Source organism: Phalacrocorax carbo, chromosome Z, assembly GCF_963921805.1.
Source record: "Phalacrocorax carbo chromosome Z, bPhaCar2.1, whole genome shotgun sequence".
NCBI classification, from domain to species: Eukaryota; Metazoa; Chordata; class Aves; order Suliformes; family Phalacrocoracidae; genus Phalacrocorax; species Phalacrocorax carbo.
The window spans coordinates 35,515,229-35,542,308 of NC_087548.1; the positions used below are offsets into that span (position 1 = coordinate 35,515,229).

Below are 27,080 nucleotides of genomic sequence, written 5' to 3' on the forward strand. Positions count from 1 at the left end.
ACTCGGTAGCACACACATAAAATGTGATTTATTCCTCTGAAGTGAGAATCCATTCCAATGCATCACAATGAATGTTTCTACATGCTCTTAAAACCATAACGTACTTCGTCATCCCTCATCCTCCATTATTCTAACCTTGGTTTTACTCAAGTACCAGATATAAATATGTGCAAATCTCAATAGTTTAGAAGCAAATAAACTGCATGACCAGTGCAAATATAAACATTCTTTGTTAAACTATGCATTTTAAGATTATACAGGAATAAAAGATTAAATATTGATTAGTAATAAAATAATTGCAAAGTCTAAGTTGGATTTGTTACAAGAAATTACTTCTTTTATACATTAGTTGGCAAGGTGTTTTAGAAACGTAACAGGATCTGATTATTGTTCATTTTTCTGGCTGTAAGATGCTAAATACAGCTGCTACCCATGTGTATTAGAACATATAAAACAATCTTTAAACAGCTTTCTTTTAACATGTATTTTCTTTCAATTTTTGTTAAAAAGTGGTGAACTAGGACTTTAAAACTCTAATACAACAATCTTTCACCAACAGACTGAACATTTGAATGATATGCACAGACAAGAAGTTTTTCTGTAAGATTTTCTAAGTAGACAATTCTTAATCAAAGAGAAGCTTTGTCTTTTAACCAGGCCACCTTATTATTCCTCACCTTAAAAAAAATTGTACTATAATCAGAAAGATCAGAATGACCTTTTGTCATAACTATGTAAGTTTAGCCTTGCTTGCTTAAAATAAGAACTTAGCTTTGCTCTTTTATATACTATAAATCCTATTATTATCAATGGAGGTTATAGCATCACAGGTAAATGCTCAGCGTTGCTCAGTTTCAAAGTTTCAGCACGTTATTTAAAATTCCCACGGTACACAAGCAAGTGAGGTGAAGATTATAAAGAGCAGTAAGACTAAATCGGAGTTGTATTTAAGGCCCAGTACAGAATACAGTAGGTAAAGAAAAAGCCATAGGCTTTTCATCTGAACTCCTTACAACAAATCACTTAAGTTAGACATAATGTACTAAATAATACTGCATCAGTGGCGCATTCTGTTGGGGAGACATGCGCTTCTTCTGCAGTGTTTGGAAGACAAAGCATCTCTACAGCTCTACTGAGACCTACCTTAAGTGAAGGGTTACAAATCACTCTCACACATTTGTATTTCCACTGTTAACAAGTTGGGAAACAAAGCCAGAAAAAAGCTAAGCATCTTGATCAATAGGGCTTTCTAACAAGCAAGTTTGGAACAGCAGCACCGAAAAGGAGACAAGGTGTAAATAGTACTCACGCTGGGGACCTCAGGGCATCAAAACGCTACAGAGGATATCACAACTTTTGTGTTGATGTGCCTGTTCTCTAAATGGGTGCAAAAAGGCTGATCCCGAAAGAGACAAAGTGTAACATACACAGGGTGTTAATATTGATTTTAGAAGGTTGAACTGAAGAAAACAGAGTTATTTTCTACTCTTTCTGCAGTCAGTATCATTATCCATGAAAAAAAAAATAGTGCTACACTATGCTTTGCTCTAAACTTCCCAAAAATCAGCTTCTAAGGAAGCTCACTGTTTACTTTTTGTTAATTTTTATTTCTATCCCAAATCACCCATAAAATATTAACTGTAAGACACTCCCCACAAAAACAAGAGAACAGCGACTACTTCATGCTCCATCCTAAGAGTCTGTAGTCCCAGTTCTAACTCTTCTGTGGTGTGAATTACTATTTGAAACACAGATTATTAAAAGATTTACTGGCAAATGTTTTCACCACCTTTCACAAGAAAATGAAGTGGTCCCATTTTGTTGCTGCAATTCAATAATCAGATTAAACCACAACAATCCTGAACAGAACATGTAAATACCCAAAGAGGTATTAAAAGTATTGTCTGAAAATATAATATACAGCATTTTATTTTTTGCTGCCTACAGCCTATAATCAGATATGTATAAATGGGCAAGTAATTCGAGAAGTCAGCTGGTAGCATATGGTATCTCCATTGACAGAGAAAAATATCTTTTGTACTTTAGCTACAATCAATAGAATATATTTTAAAATAAGCATGCTGCATTTTATCAGTGATTCAGTGTCTCAGGTATCTAAGCTTCAAACCTACAAGTGTATGATTTTACACAGTAATTCAGTTATGCATTTACAATAGGCACAAATCCAAACCAGTGAAGACAAAAGATTTTGGATTAGGTTTCCACTTTGAAAGACCCATTATGTTTATTTACCTAGTATTTTTAAAATTCTTACTTAATTTGTAAGTATGCCACTGTATTACAGATCTATATGCAATTAAATGACTCATTCATGAAGTCATAGTAGAAAGCTGTGCTATCAGTCACCTGAGAAGACTAACTATAGCATTTACATTATATTGGCTGTTTAATTAGAAACTTCCAGTTACTCATTTACTGAAGACATTTTTTCTCCTATTTCTTTTGTTCTGGGTTTTTTTTTTTGTTTGTTTGGGGTTTTTTTTTGGGTGGGAGTTAAGGGCAGAGAATCACATATAGGAGCATAGTTATTATTAATTTACTGTGCAGAATTGAGTATACTGGCATTAATAAAATATGGAAATGGACAAGGTTTGCAATAATTAGTGAAAGAACAATTATCGGGTGTATACTTAAATAAAAATCAAGTATATTCTTATTTTTAAGACAGCAGAATATATAATTAATTGGGAAACTCAGTTTGATACTGCTGTTCACATATTAATGTGAAAATAAAAATACATGCACTTACAAATGTATCTCAATTTTGCTACATATTTTTAGTACAAAGTAGGAAGTTGTAATTCGAATATGCACATTTTCTTAACTCCCAAGTTTAAAAGTAGATTCACTTTTTGCACAATAAACTTGCATTAATATGCGCTCTTCCTGTTATTAGGAAAATAAATAAATTCTGCAAGATTTTATTTATCCTTGTTGGAATACAGTAACAGAGAATACCAACAAGGGGGGGTGTCTTCAAATATTAAAAGACTGCTTCAAAAAAGGAAAGCAACAATCCTTTCTCCAGACCCATGACAGGGAAGACAGGAAGCAATCAGTTTTACTTCTGCCAAGAATTACTTGGGGTAAACATCAGGAAAAATTTCTCAGTTTTTTTCCCCACTGGGAATGACATCCTGTGTAAGTTACAAAATCTCTCTCAGTGCAAGTTTCTTTTAAAAAAACAAAACAAAACAAAACAAAACAATACACAACAGTTTAAACAAGTCTGTCAGGAAGGACATAAGACTGTTGATTCTGCTTTGGGCAAGAATACAGTATACATGATCTCTTAATGTCCCTAGTAGCCCTGCTTTTCTATGACTGAAAAATATCCCCTGTAACCACTTATTTGAGTGAAATGGACCTGCAAAGACATTATACCTGTAGCCCTGCTTAACTTCATCTGACAGTGTAAAAATATTGCACTTCAGACAGGTTCATTTTGTTCCCAAAATGAAATTAAGTCAACGATGATGATTTTTTTTCTCCGGAACACATTTCAGAATATGGTATGCCATACATGGGTATGGTTATCTGTGGACATTGCATTTTTGTCCCAGAGGCAAAAAGGTCTCAAGCGTACTGCAGAAAATTAAATTTTAAAAAAATGCACAAAATTATCAGCAGTTCTGCTGCATAATCAGCATTTGTTTTCATATAAAAAAATAAAGTTATTGCACCATCAACTGTTTTAAAATATCCCCCATTCAAGCCAAATATTGAATTATTTTTATCAAACAAAATATAAGGTCTTCTTTAAAGTATCAAGTAGATATATTATATGTGCTGTACAGGAAAAGAACAGTCTAAAGGAATGACATACATCAAATCAGGGATGACAGAAAAGAGGGATGATTGGAAAAAGATTGTGTAGGCTACTGTATGCATTGTATGCATGAAAAGCATCTCTCCTCATTCAAGGTGTTGAAGCAGGTGACACCTTCAAGCTGTCAAGTGCTGCATGAATTCGGAAGTGCAACCTGGACTCCATAGAGTATTCTTTGTAGTTGTTTCTGCAAACAATAAAGTCATTTTAAGAAAAACATTTTTGGCCTGGATTGTTTCTACTTCGTACATGCACTGAAGTACCAAAATTAACAGCTTTCATTCCTTCAACAGAAAATGGAGGCTGATACAAATGAGTTATGAGACATGTAAAACTACATCCACAAACAGAGCAGAGACTTATACCAACAGTTACATGTCCTGACAAACCGAATCCATGCCTTACCATCTCTTTCACTTATTTTGATCCTCCCAAATATTGAAGTAACTAACATTTACAACACTATTGCATCATTGGTATACCTCTCTGTACACTCATGAGGCAAATTCTACCCCATACTACAATCTGCAGATGAAGCGAACATGCTGCTCTACAGAAAATTTAGTACTCTACTGCTCTTCTGTGGCAGGATGTGAAAGGAAAAAGGGAGGTGGTCAGAAGTGTGCTGGCTTTTAATCTGTTCCCACTAAAACCTTTACTGCAGTGGATGTAGGCCCCCCAGCTGCTCTCTGGGACAGAAGTGGTATAAATGCTTTCTCTGGACTCTCCAGCTCCATCCCATGCATGCAGTGGAGCCTCAGCATCTCTGAAGCCTAAACAAAAAGGAGACATTTTCCTTTCATACTGTGCCTCGATTGACATTGTCTACACCACAGTGTAGACAGAGTTTCTTGAAACTGTAAAATTCAACTATATTGGACAACTTTTCCAAGTCAAGAACGCAGATTTATAATTACTTTTATTTGGCAAAGGGGCTGGCAGGAAGAAAAAACACATACCTTCACTGCTAAAGTTAATAGTTATTCTTAATCTACAGGCTGATATAAAGTTTTAAAAATCCACTTACTTTGCAGTTTCTATGTATCTGATTGCTTTTTCTCTCTCATCCTGCTGTTTGTACAGAAGACCCAACTCATACAGGGTGAACGGCACCAAATAATTATCATATTTTATTTGCTTCTCACTAGAAAACCAGAAAAATACAGAAATGGTCACGTACAACCTTACCTTGAGTGACCGGTTAACTTTTAAATGCAATCACTGTCTGTAAAAGCACGTGGCCAGAGAAAACACTCTGGAAACTTCTTTACTGGTTAACTCTGAGCATGTTAATTATACCTGTAAAGAGTGGATGTAAAATACCACAAACATGACCTTCTTGGAGCAAAAATTTATTCTCTTCTACTTCCTATTTGTATTGTGGTATGTTACCCAAGCTACCATGAACACAATTCCAAGACTGTGACCCTATCATGTGACTTAGAGTTCAAAAAACCAACCATCCAAAAAGATAACTTCAGATAAAAACAATGTTCATTAGTTCAGGTATAACACAAATACTTCCTTCCCACACACAGAACTGAGATCCCCTTACCCTAGCTTGCCTGAAGAAATCAGCAGAGAAGAAAGAAAATGTAACTTTTCTTCAATACAAGAAATTCTCAGAATCACTGTGGCTTGGAAGGCAGCTCTGGAGGTCAATCATCTATTCCAATCCCCTGCTTAAACCAAGGTCAATGGCAGCAACCTGTCCAGGACTGAGTCCACCTAGGTTTCAAACACCTCCAGTGGTGGAGACTCCACAGTTTCTCTGGGCAACCTGTGACAATGTTTGACCAACTTGACAATAAAAAAAAAAATTTCCGTATGTTTAAACAGTGTTTCCTGTATTTCAGTTTGTGCCTGTTACCTCTCCTTTTGTCAGCGGGCACCACTGAGAGAGCTGGTCTCTCTCTCTCCCTGTTTTTTTTTTTAAACACACACTCTCCCTTCAGGTAACCCTTTCAGGTCTTCTCTTCTCCAGGCTGAGCACTCTCTGCTCTCTCAGCTTCTTCTTACATGACAGATGCTTCAATCTTTTTATCATCTTTGTGGCCCTTTGTCAGACTTATTCCAGTATGTCCATGTCTCTTTTGTACCAGTGAGTCCAGACTAGGCACAGTGCTCCAGATGTGGCCTTGCCAACGCTGAGAGGGGAGGAAGGATCACTACCCTTGACTTGCTGATGGCACTCTTCCTAATGCAACTCAGGACACTGTTGGTCACCTTTGCTGCAAAGGCACATTGCTGGCTTACTTGGGGTTGACTGTGATGCCCAGAATCCCCAGGGCATTTTCTGACAAGCTGCTCTCCAGCCAGTCACCCCCACCCCCGTGTTGGTGCATGAGGTAGGAACTGACACTTGCCTTTAAAGAACTTCATCAAGTTGCTGTCAGCCCTCTTCTACAGCCTGTCCAGGTTGATCTGAATGGCAGCACTCCCATCTGTCTTATCAACCACTCCTCCCACTTTGTATCACCTGCACATTTGCTGAGGTTGCATTCTGTCTCATCATCCAGGTCCTTAATGAAGATGTTAAAACTACTGGCCCATGCATCAGACTCTGCATTATTCTACTGGTGTCTGGCCTCCAGCTGGCTTCATGCTGCTGAATGGAGCAGTTCAGCCAGTTTTCATCCACCTCACTACCCACGTACCTAGTTGAGACTTCATCAGTTTGGCTGTGATGATATTGTGGGAGACAGTGTCAAAACCCTTTCTAAACTCAAGATAAAGAGCATCCATTGCTCTCCCCTCATCTACTGTGCCAGTCATCCCACTGTACCAGACTATAAGGATGGTTAAGTATGATCTTCCCTTCATAAATCCATGCTGACTACTCCTGATCACCTTCATGCTTTTGGAAATGGTTTCCAGAACTTTTTACTCCTCCTTCCCAGGGACTGATGAGAAGCTGACAGGCCTACAGTTTCCCAGATCCTCCTTCTTGCCCTTCTTGAAGATCGGGGTGACTTTTGCTTTCTTCTGGACCTGAGGAACTTCCCCTAATTGCCATGACTTTTCAAAGATAGTGGAGTGTCACAATGACATTGGCCAGCTCTCTCAGCACTCACGGATATACGCCAATGTCCTGTGTACTTAGGTATGTCCAGCTGCCATGGACATATAGATGTCAAGTCTGTTCACACTTTTCCTAATCTGACCCTCCCACATCAGGGGTAATTCCTGCTTGTTCCAGACTTTCCCCACAGGTTTCATGGATCTGGAACTCCTGAAAGCTCATTATTGTCACTACAGAACAAGGTGAAGAAGGCATTGCATATCTTGCCTTTCCTGTGCTTTTTACTATCAACTCTTTGATTCTTACCTGGATAGAATAACATCAACCAGTACTTCAGAACAAAGTTTGCAACAAGCACTGGAAAAACTCTCAACGTTTTGAGAGCAACACTTCTACAGAAGCACCTCATCTACCAAGACAAGCCTTGATGCACAGACAGTGTCTTAATGCAGTGAGTCTGCTTATGTGATAAACAGTATTAATGTACTGTAACAGCCCAGAAATGTAGAGAGTAAAGCTCACCAGAATGTAGGTATTTAATTTACCAGAAAACTTCTCCCCAGGCAAAGCATCCACTTTATGTGGAAATACTGTCTAGAGATCTTTGAGGGGTCTCAGCTCTAGAAGCCTCCACTGTATCAACTACCTTTGGAACAAAATTTTCAGAAACAGCATTACTTTATCTTGTAACCCATCAAAACCCACTGCCCTGTAACTTGCAAAGTGCCTGACTAAACTCACTTGGGATCTTAGAAATGGCAAGAGAAGGCGAGATGGCAAGAAAATTATAACAAGCAATAGAATTATATGTAACAAATTATCCTTAAATATTAATTTTTCTTAATTATTAGAATTACATTTGTAAACCCTGCTTTTACACCCTTATTACTCTAAAAATTCTAAAAAGTTTACAGCTACAATCAGTACATGACTCAATGACATATAAAGAAAAGTTATTAGAGTATTAGAGTAGATATTGATCTGACACCTTAACTATTTGATAAATCCATAACACAGGAAATCCAGGTCTCCAACTGAAACAAGTAATGACAACAATGATTTCTTATGTGCATAGCGAAACATTAACTACTGAAGTACTAAATCCTGAAAAAAAAACCAGGAAATCCGTGTGAAATATCTTTACTTATATTGATAGTCTGGCAAATACAAAAATACGAGTTCCAAATGTATTTATCTAAATGTATTACCTGACGGTTTGATTTATTTGGTCTAAAAAGTCACATTTATAAAAAACTATGTAATGTTAAATTGCTATAGAAAACACTAGCAAAGTTTTGTGGTTCTCCAACTACTTTCAGAGGTGTTTTAATTCCAGCTCCTTAACAGGATATTGAAGTTTAATTACTCAAAATTCTAACAGGACTGCTTCTACAGAAGTATCAGAAATTTCACCCAGAGCTACCAAATATAAAGGTTAAAAGTTTAAGTTGTTTTTACCTTTGAATTACTTTACTGAAACACAGTTCAGCTTGCATGAGTCTTCCCAAGTGTTTCAGGCAGAGGCCCTTCAGTAACTGCAACATGCACACATCATCCATATAGTATTCACTGTGATCTAAAAGTAAAAGTGAGGTACATCAATCAACGTCAAGACACCATGAAAAGGAAAATTAGATTTTCAGGAAAGAGTATGTGTTCAGACTCAGGTCACTGCTTCTCAGATTTTATACCTCAAAACATACATAACATTCATGCACAATTTTAAATACTGTCTACTAAAGAAGATGCGTGCATAACATCTATATCTCTCTTTAATGATCCAGGCTAAGAAGAAATAAGAAAAAATTGAAGCCTCCAGATATCCCCCAGTTTTCTGTATCTGGAATTCAGTACAAAGCAGGTATAAACCAGCATCAGTTAAAGGTTTCTGTACTTGTAACATCTGAAACAGAAAGCAAAACCTACAATGAGACTGAAACCTCCCTTGCATGACATTATCTTAATAGCTTCCCCTGTTGCAGAGCACTGGCAGATCTCCGGTAGCACCAGTAATGTAAAAAGCACAAAAACACACCAGGACTCTGTCTTGCAGAACTTTTCAGAAGCATTATTTGGCAGCACAAATTCAAGAAGCCATGTTTATTAGTATTCCCATCATTCTCTAACAATTAAGAAGCTTCACTAGTAGTGTATGACATTTGGAAAATTCAAGAAAGTTTTATGTTCAATAGGACTAAAAATATCAGATGAAAGAACTTCTGTGATGCAATTCAGAAATATAACCTTAACGAGCATGGTCCTTTTTAGCTGCATTGGTTGATAGCATTTGCTGAGTGCAGGGAAAAAAAGAAAAGAAAGAAAACACATATATATAGACAGATGGCAGCACATACATTAACAATTCAGGAAGCAAAACACTCTCCCTTCAGATCATGTTGTTTACAACTAATTTCCAGTTCTCTAAGGTCACATTAATTTTTTTCTTAATAGTCTGCCAAAAAAAGTCCTACGTAAACAGTTCTGAAACATGCAAGACTAAAGCATCTTAGGATTTGGTGAAGTGCTTTGCTGCTACATTGAGGATTATTTCTGTCTATGTTTAAACTCAGAAAGTCTTGATAGATAGTAACTGACAGACTGCACTTTTAATGACAGGTAGAAGTGCAGTATTTCGCATTCCCTATAGCCTGTATTGCTAGGCTAAGGTATTGGATTCATGTGACTGTCTCCTAAAGGACTCATTCATTGAAATCACTGGGTGCAAGCACCAATGTCAGTAAAAGCTTGCCAGACTTTAGCATCTTCCACTAGTATCTCCCTGGTATTTCCCAGAGGGGAAAAAAGCTATTATGCCAAAACACTGACAGTAAATGACAGTAAATGACAGTAAATGTGCAGGCCAATTAAATACAGACAACCTTGCAATAAATGTGGGAGAACCATCTTCCTGCAGTCCTCTACACCAGAGGAAATATAAATATCAGGATTATGAAACACAGAAAAAATCAAATTTTCTTGAAGTTACAAATTCCTTTTTTGTATCTTGGAGATAATACAACTGTGGAAAAATAAGATTTCCAGAAATCCTGAGGAAAAAACATTATTTCTACCGTCTTTCATCAGTTCCCTCTGCCATGTCTATTTTCAGGTCTATACAACATAAAACCACTTTCAGTCCTTGACAGATCCCTTGCTGTACCTGTTCACTTGAAGGAAATCGAGTATCAGCAGATCTCTCTAAGAAGTCTCAATCCCTAAATGACCTTTGTGTATAATCAACACACTGTTTTACAGCACCTTAGCAGTCCTTTAAAGCTATTTGGTACTGACAGCTGTCTCTTAAAATAATATTGTATCCTTGCCACACTTCACTAACAGCCTTAATCACTTAAGTCTCAATTCAGCAGCAATTCTGGTAAACTGAGTGTTTCTTTTGTCTGAGTCCATATCTTTAAAAGCAAATCAAGCTCACAGATGCAAAGTCCAGAACAAAACTACATTCAACTGTTGTTATTACTAAAAAAGATACAGTAAGCATAAAAACCAAATATGCTTCCTATTTGTAAAAGGCATATTTTCATAAGGAAAACACACTGGTTTTATTTCTGTTCCTTATTTTGGTGCCTTGTGCATCTCTTCTAAGGAATTTGATAGGAGATTCACTCCATAGTTACAACTGATTAACACTTACAGTGCAAGCCTCTGCATGCTACAGCATCAGATTCCCAATAGCTTCTGCCAGAATCCTCCAAGCAGAACCCATGGGAACGTTATTTGCAGATGTCTTGCATACTGCTACATTTTGGCCTCAATATGACAACAAAAAAAGGAAAAACACTTGCCATTTAAGAGGTACCCTACTGATTCTGCAGAAATGAGAATAACAACGTAAAAAAATTAAGGAACCCAGTTCAGTCTTGGCCTTGCAAGTAACTCTCATTTAGTTTATTATACCATCCAGATTTTACCATTATGCATTTCTTGTATGTCCTTGTATAACTTCTGATGCATCACCTCAGTTTATATGTAAAACATAACTAGATGTACTTTTACGTTTCATAATTAACTTTTTAATCATTTGGCAAAACTAACTTTTGCTAAATTGTTGATAAGTGTGATTAAAATCTAGGTTAAATAGAAACTATTTTTAGTGAATTACCATTAAAAAAGTTGTGTGAAAAGATAATACTTTTTCATTCTAGAAGAATTCAAAAGAGAAGTCTACTGAGAAAGTCACATGATAGATGACAGCACCAACCTGATAAAACCTGACAAAGCCAGGTACTTCTACAGTAAACCTGTTGTAATCATGGAACTTAAGTTCCACTAGGAATAAGTTATGAACTGATTCTCTAAACATTACCTTGAGCATCTATGCTTCAAATACATCAAGATCTAAAACCATGGTCAAAGTTTGTTTTTTTAAATATTTTATTTTACAACTAGTAAACATGTTTTGTTTTGCCAGAAAGTAAAAAGCCAAACAGACTGATGCACAGTACTTCATTATTTTCTTTATACTTAGTCATATTCTGCTCAGTATGTGTCCTCTGTAGTAGAAGTTAAAGTGTGGTGTAAACTGGTTCAGAAAAAGTACTTTTCAGACATTTAAGAAATTAGAAGATTATGCTCCAAGAATGCTTTCAGAGACTGGAATGTTTTAGAAATATCAGTTACGTTTTTAACTAATAACCTCACATCCTTGAGTTTTCCATATTCTTCTGCAGCATCAATCAACATGGATAAAGAACGTTTTGAAGAATCACTGCTAACTTTCATGCGGCTCCAATATTTCCATACTCAGATTTAATATCACATTGCTGGAGTCAACACTTACCTCACAGAATATTGGTAGAGAGAAGCAAAGAAAAATGTCAGCATTTTTTACCAGCTTATTAATTCCACCTTAACTGATCACTTACTAGTTTCATTTTGTAACGCGGTTTCCTCTTTTTCAACTGTTACTAGTAAGTTTTCGGTGAGGTCTGCTCTTTTGCCCACAATTGCAAAGCCATTCCAGACATACATCATTTCCTGGGGAAAAAAAAAAAAAAAAAAAAAAAAAAAGAAGAAACTTATGTAACATTTTGAGTACATAAAAATACTGCCTAGAAAAACTTGTTTTCAACAATATGAAAGGTTTCAAAGCCAAAACACTCACACTTAGAAAGCCCATGAATACAAGTATCCATATATAACCACCCACACTGGGGAAGGGACATTCTGTCAGTTACATGTAAGATTACAAAGACAACCATGTTTGCCTTAATAATGATTTAATTAAAGTTGCATAAGACTATGCATAGGGAAGACAAAATGACATTGGAAGTGTGTGGGCAAAGTTTTAAGGTTTTGAAAGTTTTGACACCTTTTTAATGGATTCTATAATATATTTTCATAGATCTTTTAAAATGAAACTGAAGAGATTTTATCATGTGACCGTTTACCATCACCCACGAAACACATGAGCAAAATTGGGTATTTAAGGTTCAATTTATGGCCTCTGTCATATAAACTAAAGAAGCAGCTGAAAGTAATTACTTGCTACAGGATTATAGATAAATCTGTGTATAGCTTTGTGTATGTGTGCATGTATATACAGTATATATATATACACATGCACCCAAACAAACACTTGTACGTGTTTATGTATAGTTGCTACAATCTATAGACTGTCACCTTCCATATGGAGCAAGACTGGAAATAGATAAAACTTTCTGCATTAACATGTAGTTCCAGTACACACATCCAACAAGTCTCCAGTATAATTCCTACAAAACCTTACAAAACAAACCAAAAACAACAAAGGCAAATCCTGGCACAAAGCTTCCCAGGTGCTTCAGTACAATAATAAGCAATATGCTTGTTTCCATGAATTAAATATTATCACATTGTAACACAAAAAGAGAATTAGATAATACACATACAGAGTTAATGCTAATCCATACAAAACTTTGCCGAGATCTTAACTCAATCATCGCATACACAAGAGTATCATTTGTTCTACTGTATTTGAATGGTAATTACACCTCTGAAATATGAAGCCTGACATCATTCTGAATCTGATATAATTGTTGAAATATTACCACTTGTATTTTTGCTCTAACTATGTGGGTTTTCAAGAGGGAGAAAAAAACTGGTTCTATAAAAGTTCTGAAATAGTGTTATTGACACTATCAACTACTTCATGCTAGATTCATTTCAATTCTGAGGTCCTGTCTAATTTACACTTACTGCAGTAACACTGTACACTATGTTTATTTTTGCTTAACCATGATGAAAAATTCTTAAATTAAAAGATACTGAATTTGACAGTAAGCCCAAAGATACGTCCTCAGAACTGAATAGCAGTGTGCTGTACAACCTCAAGACAACTTCATTACTTAGGTCTTTATATGTCATTGAGTATACAATGAATTTTAGGACTGACCTATCAGTTTTCTACAGACTCCTCTTTCTATATCAATGAGCTTTAACATAAGAAATTGCCCTTCAAATTATGTTTTTCATCTTCAGTTGTTGCTGAATTATCCATGTACAAAAATCTTAGTATACACAGATGCAAAGTATCATTGCGGCGCACACATAAGCAGATGTGGACTACTAATGCCTCTGAAGTTAAAAGCATGGAAATTAGAATAGCATTAGTAAAGTATCATTAACTTCTGCACATTTTACTCAGACTCAATATAAGAAAAAAAAAAAGCAAACCCAAAGCCCCACTTCTCTTCATTTTCACCAGAAGAACAGAAACTGATGAAATACTCCCTAGGTTCCTAATGAGTCTGGAAGGAAAGGACCAAAATCCTGCCAAACTAAAGAACAAGAACATACGTGCTAGAAACCTGTGCAGGTTTCTAGCTGAAAGGTGACTTTCAGCCTCATGTGGCAAAAATCAATCATTCTCTGTGTGTTTGAACTTTCACATAAAAAACGTAGCTCTGGCTACGCATGATACAGTCCCTGCTAGTAGCATGATACAGTCCCTAGTACGTTTCACAAAAAATCCCACTGCATGAATGCAATTGTTCTTGAAAAAAATTTTTAAATGCAGACACATACTACCTGATAATACTGTTCTTTCTCCGATAATGAATTATACTTCTTTTCTATTTGAAAAAGATTAAAAGAAAGCAAGCATAAATACCAAGGCAGGTAAAATCAGCTTCACTGGTTGAGAACTTGCATAGCGTCGAGCTTTCCTTACTGCAAACTTCTCAGTTGGGATAGATTTTCCTGCAATCCTCTGTTTTAGACCATCCACTTGTCTACAAGGAGTGAAAATGAAATACAGAAGTTGCTTTTTGTAATATTTATTTCATCTTATTTCACTTAGTAAGATTTGCTGTTCACCTCTGAAGTGTAACAAATTGTTTCACACCACTGAGGCTGCAGTTGTAGGATGTATATTTGCTGATAAAAAGAACATTTTAAATATTCTGATGTGAAAAGCAAAGAGAAAAACTGAAAAGCTGATGGTTATAAATAAGTAGGAAGTAAGTAATGTAAGACAAAGATACTCAAGTCAAAAACTGTTATATGGGGGAAAGCAACATGTAGTTGCTTAATAAATTTTTACCTGAATAAAGATACAATGTTCTCACCAGTCCTTTCCAAATCATCCTCTGGAAGCATACACAGAATTGCTGCCTTCTGGAATACATATATTGCCTATTTCAAAGAGAAACAGCAACATATTACTACATCTAATTTGCTGTGCTCAGTCAATACACTAAGGACTCAGATGTCTCACCCTACTTGCTGCAGTGAAGTGTTCCCAGTAATTCTCACACAGGTAGAACTATAGAATTTTAGCACATCCTTTGTCACATAATTTATGCTATAAATTTATTTTCAATGTATTTATTAATATGCTAAATAAGTTAGTCAGAATGCTAAAGGTGTCTCCTGTAAAAAAACGGACAATTTATTATGCAAATCACTGATAAGGAGTGTAGGTTAAATGACATAATTATTCTAAAGTCCATTACTGTTATACCATCTCTTACATGTAGAGACATGCCTGAAAAACCAGAAGAAAATATCTGAGTACTGATTCAAGGAAAGTTCAATAACTTGACTTTGCAGAGAAAAAAAAGAAACATCCATAATTCTATTCAAGATATTTGCACTTCACGTTGATATACTATTCTTTTCCTCTGTTGTCAAGAATTGGATGTATCCTCTTTTCCACTAAGCATAATGAAACAGTAACCTAGAAAGGAACAGACAAAAATGATATATCAAAAATGATTTGCACATTGTGCTTGGTTCATACTTTGAGAAATATTTTTACAAGGAAAAGGCGGATAACGCAACTTTTCTCGTGAGGCCCTGACTCTAGCAGCCTTCTCATTTCTTGTTGCAAAGCATCTGCTGAGTAGGCATACCCTCATCTGTTTATAATTAAGTAACAAACACAGTTTCTTCAGCCAAGTTTTATTAGTGAGTGTTAGAACTTGACTTGAGATGCATGTTAACAGTTTTCCTCTCCCTCTTCTTTCTCCCAACTCTGGCAAGTATCTCTGTTTTTAGAGAGACTGAAGCATTGTTAGTTATGGCTCTGGTGTTTCAGAATGTGAAAAAAAAATCCTCCTTAAGCACCCAGTTAAACCTACCATTTTGGTGCCACTGTGCCTTCGCTTACTCGTTTCAGAAGAACACAAAAATTACACTTATTGTGCTAATTGAAATGCAAATTTAACTGTTGAGAGGCTACTGGTACATCATAACAATGTCCACCTGCCCATTTACCTTAGACCACCTGCTCTCTTTGCTGAGCAGGTCTGCATACCGATATGCTTGAAGCCAATTCTGTTGGAAGGTGTAGCACCACATCAGCTCCCAGTAACAGAGATGATGAATCTGTTTCCACTCTTGCTGGGCTGCAATGCATTCTTGGAACCTCAACTGTGCCTACAATGTAGTTAAGAAAGAATGATTAATATCGGTTAAATGAGAGCTCCACATGAGAGCCATGTCTAATTACAGAGCAAATTCTTTCCTAGCACCCAAGTAGACAACACCTGACTAGTAAAATTAGATAAACGTCCTTTTCAGTCTCACTTACAGAGAGAGAGAAATTGAATCGATATTGACACTGACCATGAACAGGGATATGAGCATAATTATTTGACCAATTAAAATAAGTTACGTAGATGAATTAGATTTTTTTTTCCCCAAACTGAGCACTGAACAAATAAAAACTTAAAAAGAAAAAATTGATTTACCTTTTCAAAATTTCCTTTCAGTATATCTATTCTGGCAGCATAAAACAGAATAATGGAACCCTTGAAGGGAGATGAGAAAAATACCCAGTTACTGTTTTAAGCTTAGGGAAGTATGTTGCTATTATACAATTTACTGAGGATACACACATTTGGAAATTTCTGGAGGTAGGGTTCAAGGAGACTGTCTGCTTCCTGAAGGTTAGCTTCCCCTGTACCTACAAAACATAACAAACCAACCTCAATGTATGTAAAAAACCCCAGGTTTCATAGATTAAGATTTTGATTTCCAAATCATATTATGGTTTGCATAGATCAATGGATAACTGCAAAAGCAGAATTATTTAATCATCTTGGATTCTATAAGAATTAATTCTTGTCCTGAAGGTACTACATGCTTTTAAGATAGTAAATATCTGTAAGTAAAAACCGAAAAGAATACATCAATATTCTTTAAACTGTTCCATTATTGATCCTAGTTATATTTGTAAATCCCTTTAATTACTTCAGCAAGTTAGGAAAACATTCCTCAGCTGCCTCCTTTCCTAATTTTGAGCTCAGTAATGAAGTACAGGTGACACTGAAAGAAATGAAGTTCTCCTTAATTTCCTGATGAGCCTGAGGGACAAGGACTAAAATACTTTCAAACTAAAGAAAGTGAAAATATATGTCAAAGATGCATACAGAATTAATGGTGACTTTTAGCCCCACGTGGCAAAAGCAATTAATTCTCTACATGTTTGAACTTCCAAGTGAATTGTTTGGGAGTACAGACTTTTTTCCAGAGATAGTTTTCACAATATCTGATGTTAATTTATGGATAAGGACTTGTCTGAACTTAAAAGTGTTTTCTGCTGTCATGCTGTTGCATGTTGAGACAGCCCTGCAAATGGCACAAGATGTTAGTGTAATGGTATCTACCTTCACTGCTTCTGCAGACATAGCTTTGTCAGAGATAGTAGTTTTAGATCATAATTCAGTATACAGCAATCTCCTTTTACAAAGCTAATTGGCCACAGTTTCAAAATTCAGTTCAAAAAGATCACAATATCTATCATAATGTGTAGCATGACTGAACAGCTACACAGTTGGTCTCACCAAGGATTAAGGAGACGTAAGTATGATAAACCAACAGGGTGAAAGTACACAGAATGGCCCTCAAACTGCTGCCAGATGCGCCTTCCCGTAGTTGACAGAGGCCCAACTCCTAAGAAACATCACAAACACATGCAGAATTAACTATGAGTATACAGAGTTACTATTAATAGTTTTTGGCTCCCCCAAATCCAGTTTTCCTTTCAGATACAAATATTTTGTAATCCAGCACTTTATCTCAGATCCAAAACAAAATTCCACCAAAACAGTTCTGCCACAGGTGATAGTACTCAGAAAGGAGAAGATTAAGCTAACACTGAATAAAATTACCCATGCATTTCAGTGCTCTGGTGAAATGGGAACACCACACAGACCACGCAGACACACAGGTCTACATCCCTTCCTGACTATTTTCTGGCTATGAGACTTTCAGAATAACATCTTTAAACCTATGTTTGGTGAGAAGCTCTCTCAACTGTTCCAGTGCTACTTGTCAGCAAGAGTCTTCCTTCACAGAAGTCCCTGGTTATCTGCAGTTCTCTTCCATCAAGTCAGCCACTATTTTGTGGTTCAGATCAAAATATTAGCTCTAACACACCAACTTCTAGACACTGTTTCCAGAAGCTACAATGGAATTTGTGTGAGAAAAAGAATCCTGAGCCATGGAGACTTATTCAGCTCTTAACACACTACACTTCTTCCCATCCTTTCCAGTTTATGCCCATTACATAGCAGCTTGACTGCTTGAGGGATTGTTGAGATGACCTCAGAGCATCCCTGTTCAAGCGAAGTGGCTCTTCAGAAATGTATCAGATTTTAACAGTTTTGCCTCAAAACAAATACACTTAACACGAGTTTTACTGCATAGCAACTTGATAAGTTATAGGAGAATTCAAGCACCACAGGAAAAAATGTGCTGATTCACCAAAATTGTTTGTTCTTTTCCTTTCAGCTTTTATTGCTTTTTCAATCAGGGCAAAAATGTGTACTATGGAAGAGCTTCAGCATGAACCAGGTCTTTCACAGGAAGACACAGAATGAACAAGTCTCCACTTAAGTCTAATTTTACATAAGCAGAACCATATTTGTGGACAAACTAACAGCAATAAAACCATATGGTGACTCTTTTGTCTTATTAATAACTTGAAATTTAGTTACATATAATTCTGTGGGTGGCTTTGATTTGGTTTTGTCAGGTTTTGTTTGTTTACTTGTTTGGTTTTATTTCTTATAGGTGCCCAAAAGAGTTTTAAAGGGCTTTAAGATACTGACAGAGCAAGGCTAGGTTTACAAAAAAAGAGGCTATGATTACAAATACTTTCCTCATCCATGAGAGAAAGATATACTGAGATTCCACAGTGACACATGATATTCAGAAATTCCCTCTCCCAAAGAAATAGGCTGGGATTGTGGGTGGACAAATGTAGAACTGTGACTCTCCCCCAGTTACTGGTATGAAGAACATTAATTTCTGACTGTATAGGCTAGAAAAGAAAGCTGATTTCTCCTTAAGGATCAGCAAAGGGAAAGGAAATTGCCGTTTGAAAAGCCCCTCTGAAGCAGACCAGTCATTTCCCATGGTTGTTCAAGGTCAGAATACCACATGTGCTTTTATGCCTGCATCATCTAGCCTACTTCTCATCTTTTTAACAACACTAAAATACTGATAAGCAATATAGTTGTTATACTTTTAGTGTGAAATAGGTGACATTAAATCCATCCAGTCTTTATCTGAGAAAAGACTAATTTGAAAAAAAAAAAACAGATCCAATACCCTATTGCCAGAAAATCCAATAAATTCTAAAAGTCGGAGGATCCTTCCTGGTAAAAGCGACAGCATCTGAAATACATTTCAAACAAAAATAAGATAAATAAAAACTTATGTTAAAAAAGAAATGTAAAACCACACAAGCTTCAGCCCAAAATGCCAGCTACTATGTTTAATGCCATTGCACAATAGTGAAAAAGTAAAAACATTAAAGAACTTGAAAATAGACATACATGATCAACAATACACAATCACTCTGCAGCATCAGGGAAACTCAGACTTCGATGATCAACCAGCATAGAGACAGCAAGACAGAATCCAGCTGTGCTTGTTCAGATAATATCAGATTTCTCTGTCTTCAGCTGATCAGAATTATTTGAAAATTATGTACATGGGCAGCCCAATCTACAATGATCATCTTCCTTTACTCCCAATCAAGTTACACAGTGGTATTGCAAAAGTTCTACTTCTTCCTACTGTGGGAGCACTGAATTAACAGACCAGCAAACATACGTGTTTTAGAAATTCTAGCTATTGTTATCATCCTTTAGCCCTCTATTACATGCACTTTTTGTTATCCTTACAACTGCATTCTCCACATCCTACACCACAGAAAACTTACAAAGATCACAACCACCTTTTCAATGAGCATTACAGGAATGTCTATTTGAAGGTCTATTTGAAGAATGAAAGCACCATTCACCCTAATACATTCTGCCCAGCAGAGACTTCTTATGTAAGCTTCCTACTGAGAAGACTTCATGAAGAATATGAAAGGTCAGATCACTCATGAACACAGGCATCTATCTACCAGTTGCTTGGATTTTAAAGGCTGACAGGTACAGATAGACCTGAGTTCTTCTGACCATACAAAGAACAGGACAGCTCCAGTCTGGAATGATACAGAAATTAACATACCAGCTGAAATCAACTCTCACCATTGCCACGACAGATGTGAAAAGGCAACTCTAGTAAATTGTACAGAAAAATGCTAGTGGATGTACCCAGTTTTCTTTTGCACAAACTCAGTAGCTCATTCTTCTGAATTTTTAATTATCTATGCCAATCTACAGTATGCCACTGAAGCAAAAGAATGGTACACATGGGGCTGTTACAATAAAAGCAGTCACTCCAGGTATCCTGTAACCAACAGGATAAGCACCTTAAAAATTACAGCTCCCACAGGTAGAGGTAATCTGCTTTTCCTCCTAAGAAATATATACATAAATTAGTCCAAGAGAATTAAAAACAATTCAGAATAAATTAGTAGAAAGATCCTAGAAGGCATGCATGCAAAAAGCCACTGCTGTTTTCATATTGCATAAAACCTTCAAAGCCTGTATCTCCATTTTACAAATGTATAATTTTAAAAACAGGATTACAGTACTACATCTGCAAAGAAAGAATCCTACAGCGTTCCCCCAATGGCCTTTCTGTAGTCTGAAAAGTCATACCAAGTTGAATGCTCCAATTCCAAGTTTTACTCCTCCTTCAAACTGGTAATAGGTTTCATTCTTGCTTTTGTTCCCCTGAGTCATCTGTAGCACCTGATGACACTCTCTTTTGATGCAGAAAAAAAGAAGGAGGGAAGGGGAAAAATAACTTAGATATTATATGAAGTATAATGATTATGATGGCTAAAAAAATATTTCTTTTTCTTTTGGAGCCATTAATGCAAATGCACCTGCTTATACCAACACTGAATCTAAGTGTTTGGTAATGACTTACTTGTATATTTGGTAGCTGGTCCTAATTTTGAGGCCACCTTTGATAAAGTTGATCATATTTTCATCCTGGAAGAAAAATTTAGTTGTACAAAAATGTTCATTCAGCTATTATATATAGCACATACATAAAAATCTTGCAACTACATTTAAATTTATTTATAACTTAACAGTCATTGGAAATACTAAAAGTGTTTTTCAGCTATTAGACTCATCTCAAAGGCTGAAGTTAACACTTGCTTTAAGTTGTCAAGGAAATATTTCTCTGGTGCATGTTACAAATGTTAAAACTTAAGAGGGGGAGTTACTTTTAACTGAATTTCAAATGCATATAAATGAAACGAGAAAGTTCTCCACCAGATGGTGCTATAAGAACTTTCTAAAAAGTTTTAAAATACCAGTTCTGACATACAAGCTAGCCCCAGGATCTGGCAGAAAACAAACCAAGGAATCCCCTGAACAAATTAATTCCCACTGCTGATCAACAGTAACCATGTGTACTAACCAACATATGTGCTTCTTAACCTCTAGAAAAATCAAAGTAAAGCCACAATGTACTAGCCATCAAAAATAAATTCCTGAAAAGCAAAATGGTTAACAGTTCAACAGGACAGAATTTCTTCTCTTAAAATATACACAGAAGGGGAACATGTGCAGGCTTTTCAGAAATGCACATTTAAATACTCAGGGACATCATATACAATGTGGAAAATGAAAAAGCACCAAAAAAGCCTCAGGTGGCTTCAATAAAAGGGCCACCATTTCAAAAGACCTCGGTTATTTGTTTGCAAAACCAAACACCCAAATGTTATAAGTGTTTTAGTACAAGCATTCTTGCTACCTCTTTTGAATGCTTACATTTTCATTATCACCATCATCCCCAGATGAATCAAGGTCAGTCAAGGATGAAAAACATGGAGCATGACAGCAATCAGCAGAGCAGGGTATTAAAGTTAATAGCAATGGATCTCTGACATGATGGACTGGCAAGGTGCTGCTTTAGAGACAGTTTACCCCTAAGGTTTTTTTTTTCTTTTTATACACTCCTAAACTCACATCCTTCAACAACTGTTCAAAATTTCTCTTCACACTTAAAAAAATGCCACCCACAAAACATAAGAGGGGGTTCCTTCTATTTGGTTAGTAAAGGAGAAAGACAGTTATAGGAAAGACCGGCATTCCATTAATAATATTTCCTGACACTTCTGGCCAAAGTACTGTATTAAATAGCTTATAAAGCTTTTCCAAATGAACTTTTTAGCTCCATCTGATCTTAGTATATTTGTGCGTCACTTCTTCCTCGTAATTTATATCTGAAGGGATTCTCTGAAATACATTAATAAAATACATTCGTAAAACACATACATAAAAAAAGTATGACTAATAATTCTTGTTTTCAGGAATCAAATTTCTAATCGAATTTGAAAACACTGAAGCATGAAGTCGCTGAGCCACAAGCCAAACAAGAAGCACCAGACAGTATTAAACAGCAGATCTTTCTGTGAACTGAATTATTACCTCAGCAATGCTAAGGCATGCTCATTTCATAATCATTCGTTACTCTATTGCTCCTGACACCATATCAGAAGCATGTGGAAAGTAAAAATGAATTGCAGTCACATGTACATCAGCTGAAGTTCTGTTAGCTGGGATACATCCTATCTTTTTGTGAGAAATAAGATTTGCATTTTGAAACAAGACATTTCCTCATACCTGAACATATTTTTAAAGAAGTGCTGGACACTGTCAGGTGTGATGCATGTCATTTAAACATACTATCTGTGTAAGACTGCAATATACCTTAGGTTTTTGGTTGCTGGGTATCAATAACATCTTTGATTATTCATATAAACAAAGAGAGGATTTTGCTGGGTAGCACAGCATTTACTGTACTGTCAATCACTGCCATGGAATAACATTCCTTCACTGGGAAAATAGTTTGGTTTTTAAACACCATCTCTATTGTGTGAATGATGCTTTATAAGTACTAACATCTTTCCATTAAATTGTTACAGAGATACAAAATAAACCCTTGACTTTACCTGTACGAAAGTGAGAGCCGCTTTCTGTAGTAAGCATTCAGCATAGCAGATTTCAGCATGCATTTCCTCTATATAAGAAAGAAAAGTAATTTACTTTCAGCAAATCTATTATCAATATTCTCTTCTTGGAGTCAATGGAAAAAATAAAATGCTGCCAAGAAAAGAAAAAAAATACTGTACTGCTGCTGTTTTGGTAACTGCAGAACAATAGCTGTAACACACAAATCCCAATGGAAGTCTTCTACTTCACTTCTCAGACAAAAACTTTGATCTTGCCAGAGCTGACTCCAGCTTAGGGCAAAAGCTACTTGTCATTCTGGTGGATGATCTCATGTACTTTCCATTGTTCCTAAGTTTAAATATCAGCCTACAGCAACTAGGTCTTCCAACCCTCCTTCCATGTCATAGAAAAAACTTTTACAGATGAATGGTAACACTCACTGTGGATCAGGTTTTTCCTAAGTCCATTACAAACAGGTTTTCATCAAGTATGCTTAACAAACCGAAAGCTCTGGGCAGACTTTCTGTCTTCATGGAGCACTAAAGTAGTTTTGACTCAACACACGTGACATGAGTTACTCTGCACCCATGCTGCAAGACCAGCCACATGCGCAAGGCTGCTGCATACGTGGTGAATCACAAAAAGGAGATCAGAATTTTCAAAGCCATGAACAATGCACTGATACCATTTCCCAAAACACCTTAGGGCAAAACAGACAGCACAAAACTTGTTAATATATTCAGATTCCAATGCAGTTAATGATAAGGATATATTCCACAGCATCAATGATTCTTAAACTTTTGGGAGCTGTCTTCAGAGAAAAAAAAATCAAATCTCTCTTTAGACTTAATAATGTGCTGTGAAAGCCATTTCTTTCTTAATTTATGCATGTTCAGAGCCAAAAAAATATTAGGCTGAATACCCTATTTTGAGAAGATTTGCATTCAAATTCAAAAAAACCTGCCATACAGGTGGTTCGTTTGTTTTTTACTGTAAGACACTAGTCAAGTTATCGAGTTAAGCATATTTGTACACATTGGTAGGGTGTTTTTGAACTTTTTTCACTTTGTTATTTTAATTGTATTACAAACTACTTACCTTCACTCAGCTGATCCACTGACTGTTTAGAAATTAGATTGGACAAGGATTCAACCACTGTGCTTCTCTTCCTGAATCTAAATCAGTTGCAATATGGCAGAAAAGAAATGCACGCAGGATGAGTGACATTTCAACACAAACTTGAACTTAATTATTTATAATTCTTAACCATTTCCAGCCACAATTTATAGGCACTCTTAGTAAAGTCATGATTTGCCACCAGCTGCAATTCTTTGAGTAGTCTAATCACTGCTACTGCTATGCATCTAGGTTTCAGAAGCCTATCCAGCCTTGACTGATGTTCTAAGCATACATTTAATCTACTCTAAGTGTAAATAGTTTCCACCCACCAGCTGCAGAGGTCTCTCTGATGTAGGGCAAGTCACTTGAACCAGACAAAGTTTTTTTAAGTACTTTTTTCCGTTTCTTAAATTTGCACTCATAATTAAAATGAAAAATCAAAAGGCGCTCTGTCTTCAACAGAAATTAAAACATACACACTTTAGTATTTTATGGAGTTTTATGCCAGATATGATGCCAAAACATTCACATATTTTGCTTTCAATGGATCTCAACTGTCCATGTTATAAATTGCTAGTTTAGTTTAGTATGGCATTCAAAAATGGAATTCGTTACTAGCTATAAACAACTCAGCTTTATGAAGAAGCTAAAGAAATAGTTCTACATTCAGAAAAGCAGTGTACTTTGTAAGACAGGAAGCCATTAATTATAAATACTGAGCATTAGCTTATTGTTTGTTTACACTATTCTGCACATTGAAAAGCGTAGGATCCTGACAATGGGATTATGATACTACAGGTTCACGTAATGCATACAAAAAAACCCCGGTCAATTAAGGCACATGTAGTTCTGGCAATTATTCACCTTTGAGTGTTTGATTGCCTTTATCTTGCATTTTTATGAGTTTTGTGACAGACTAGACCAGAGCACTTATGCATAAAAGTTTGTATCCTGCAGAGTTGGAGGGCCTTATTGAAACTATCTTAAGTACAAAGAAGCACCTAATTTTCACACCTACTAAACAACATAGTTCAGATGAAACTGTGAATTGATAGAACACCTGAAAGAGGCAGAAACCGCTGAACCTTTTTTTTCTTCAGGTAGTAGCTGATAGTTTTGCTCTGTTTCCATTTCTTTTGTTTGTCATTGCTAAGGAGGTGATGCTAAATATCTAAACTAACAACACTTAAAGGTAATTTCTTTGGAGACCATTAATGATAAATTATGGCTTAATCAAAATGATGAACCTCCAGTAAAGCAGAATAAAGCACTGATCTCTGTTTTTGTCAGAAACTAGGTATGCACTTTACCTTTGACAACCCATTTTCTAAGTGTTTAAAAATAAAATAATAAAAGTCACCAATAAATTCTATTTTCTACTCTATTTCATTGCTGTTTGCTTTCATTGTTGTTGCAAGACCAGTAGCAAAATGTTCAGATCATTCTTGATGGGAATAATAGCCCTTTAATTTTAAGGTAAGCTAAACACATTTGTAACAATAATTAAAAAATTGCTTTGATTTTAGAAGAAAGCTCAGCACAAGCTTAATCCTATTAGACTATTGGGTCCACCTTTGAAACAACTTTTTTAAAAAATAATATTTTCATGATGAAAGGGAACATTCAAAATATGGAACTTTCAAGTTCACGATCCCTATGGAAAACAAGAAATCACAGGTGGAAAAGGTCAGTCAGTTCAACCATGTAGTGTCAGCTAATGTGTAGGTCTGCATAGCCAACCAACCATTTAACTAACTGTAGAGGCTATACATGCCCAGACCCAACAAGTCTGTTGTTTCTGCAACACTAGGAAACATATCCTTACCAATAATAATTGGACAGTGAGACTTACTCCATCTTTTCAAATTTAGATCACTATCATACTGACAATAGCCTGCCTTGAAAGTGTACAGACAGCTGGGGTTTCGTACAAAGAACACTTAGTGGATTAAGTACCTCATTGCTTGGGCTTACCTTTGGCAGGTTTGCAAAGCTTCTTTCATTGTAGAAATTCCCATTTGTATATCCTGCGGTTCAAAGGTCATAGCAGCTTGCATAACTAAAATAGTGCTGTACCCAAGGGCATGATACATACTATCCTTAGACCTAGGGCAAACATAAAAATCTTGTGCATTTAAGCAAAACTTCAAATTACAAGACAAATTAAATGCTAGCATACTTGCATTAATTTGTGAAAAGACAGAAGAATAAAGCAGGAAAGTAATGGAGATGAGAACATAACCTAGCAAGCATCATCTTCCACTGGGTGCTACACATCTGCTTCCACAGGATACTGTTGCAGCAAGTCCCAGAAAAGATTTAAACTATGTCAAACATTTGCACTTAATTACATCCCATTTATAGTCCACTGGTGTATCTATTTAATTTAGCTAATTAAGGCTTGACATAAATACATGTTCATCTGCTTTCACTTAACATAAGAAGTAAGGACATCCTTCTAACATTACTACTTGCTCCAAAGACATAAAAATCTGCATTTGTGTCACCAAAAAGTCAGTACACACATGCTCAGTCCTGCATAAAAGGCTACACTGAATCAACTTGGCTTTCACAACATAATTACAGAATTAAAAAAAGTTGTTGTAAAGTCACTAGGAGAGGTCATATACTCAAACCTGCCAGTTGTAGCAGCAGCACTATTGCCAACGTTATGTCAGGAGAACTCAGCTTTTGTATAACCAAGTTTCAAGAGGTTCAAGCAAATGAAGACTGCATATTCCTCTGGCAGCCTCTTCAGTACTGTACTATCAACGTACTTTTTCCTAATGTCCAGTCTCCACCTCCAAAGCCACAGCTTGTGGTGACTTCCTCTTGTTTTACCATCTGCCACTACAGAGAAGGGTGTTGCTGTCTTTCTAACTTCTCCTCAATAGCTCCAGACCACTATTAGATTAATGCCAAAGTATGTTTTCTGTCAAACTAAAACAAACCCAGCCCTCACAATCCTAATGTGTCATATGTTCTAGTCTTCTGGCCATGCTGCACTATATCCACTGTTGGATCCTCTCCAGTTTCCTCACCTTTTTCACTTTTGAATACAGAAAACTTTAGCAGAGTCAAGGAAGATAGCCCCTTGGGCTAAGTATAGAAATATGAGAAATATATTTAAGAAATATAATTTTATATAATATATAAATATATATTTAAGAAATAACAATATACTGAGAAATTTATTTCTTAAATATATCAACAATTTCCTTAAAATTTTTACATTATTTAAAGTTCTTACATTTAACTTTCATCAAAATGC

The 27,080-nt window shown here is 36.0% G+C and overlaps 1 protein-coding gene across 2 annotated transcripts in view; it reads right to left on the minus strand.

Annotated features, from left to right (window-relative positions):
* Positions 1–206: 206 nt before the first annotated feature.
* TTC39B (tetratricopeptide repeat domain 39B) overlaps positions 207–27,080 on the minus strand; it is a 94,925-nt gene continuing 68,051 nt past the window's right edge. For both annotated transcript variants that reach the window (XM_064437774.1, XM_064437775.1), the window contains 16 exons: positions 25,784–25,915; positions 23,789–23,865; positions 22,690–22,757; positions 20,652–20,716; positions 20,378–20,483; positions 18,930–18,995; positions 17,159–17,267; positions 16,211–16,278; positions 16,064–16,123; positions 15,588–15,749; positions 14,413–14,504; positions 13,981–14,101; positions 11,756–11,867; positions 8,331–8,448; positions 4,878–4,994; positions 207–4,037 (listed from right to left, as the gene is read on the minus strand). In XM_064437774.1, the coding sequence (XP_064293844.1) occupies positions 3,941–4,037; positions 4,878–4,994; positions 8,331–8,448; positions 11,756–11,867; positions 13,981–14,101; positions 14,413–14,504; positions 15,588–15,749; positions 16,064–16,123; positions 16,211–16,278; positions 17,159–17,267; positions 18,930–18,995; positions 20,378–20,483; positions 20,652–20,716; positions 22,690–22,757; positions 23,789–23,865; positions 25,784–25,915 (1,570 nt within the window). In that variant the 3' untranslated portion in view covers positions 207–3,940. The remainder of the gene's footprint in view (positions 4,038–4,877; positions 4,995–8,330; positions 8,449–11,755; positions 11,868–13,980; positions 14,102–14,412; positions 14,505–15,587; positions 15,750–16,063; positions 16,124–16,210; positions 16,279–17,158; positions 17,268–18,929; positions 18,996–20,377; positions 20,484–20,651; positions 20,717–22,689; positions 22,758–23,788; positions 23,866–25,783; positions 25,916–27,080) is intronic.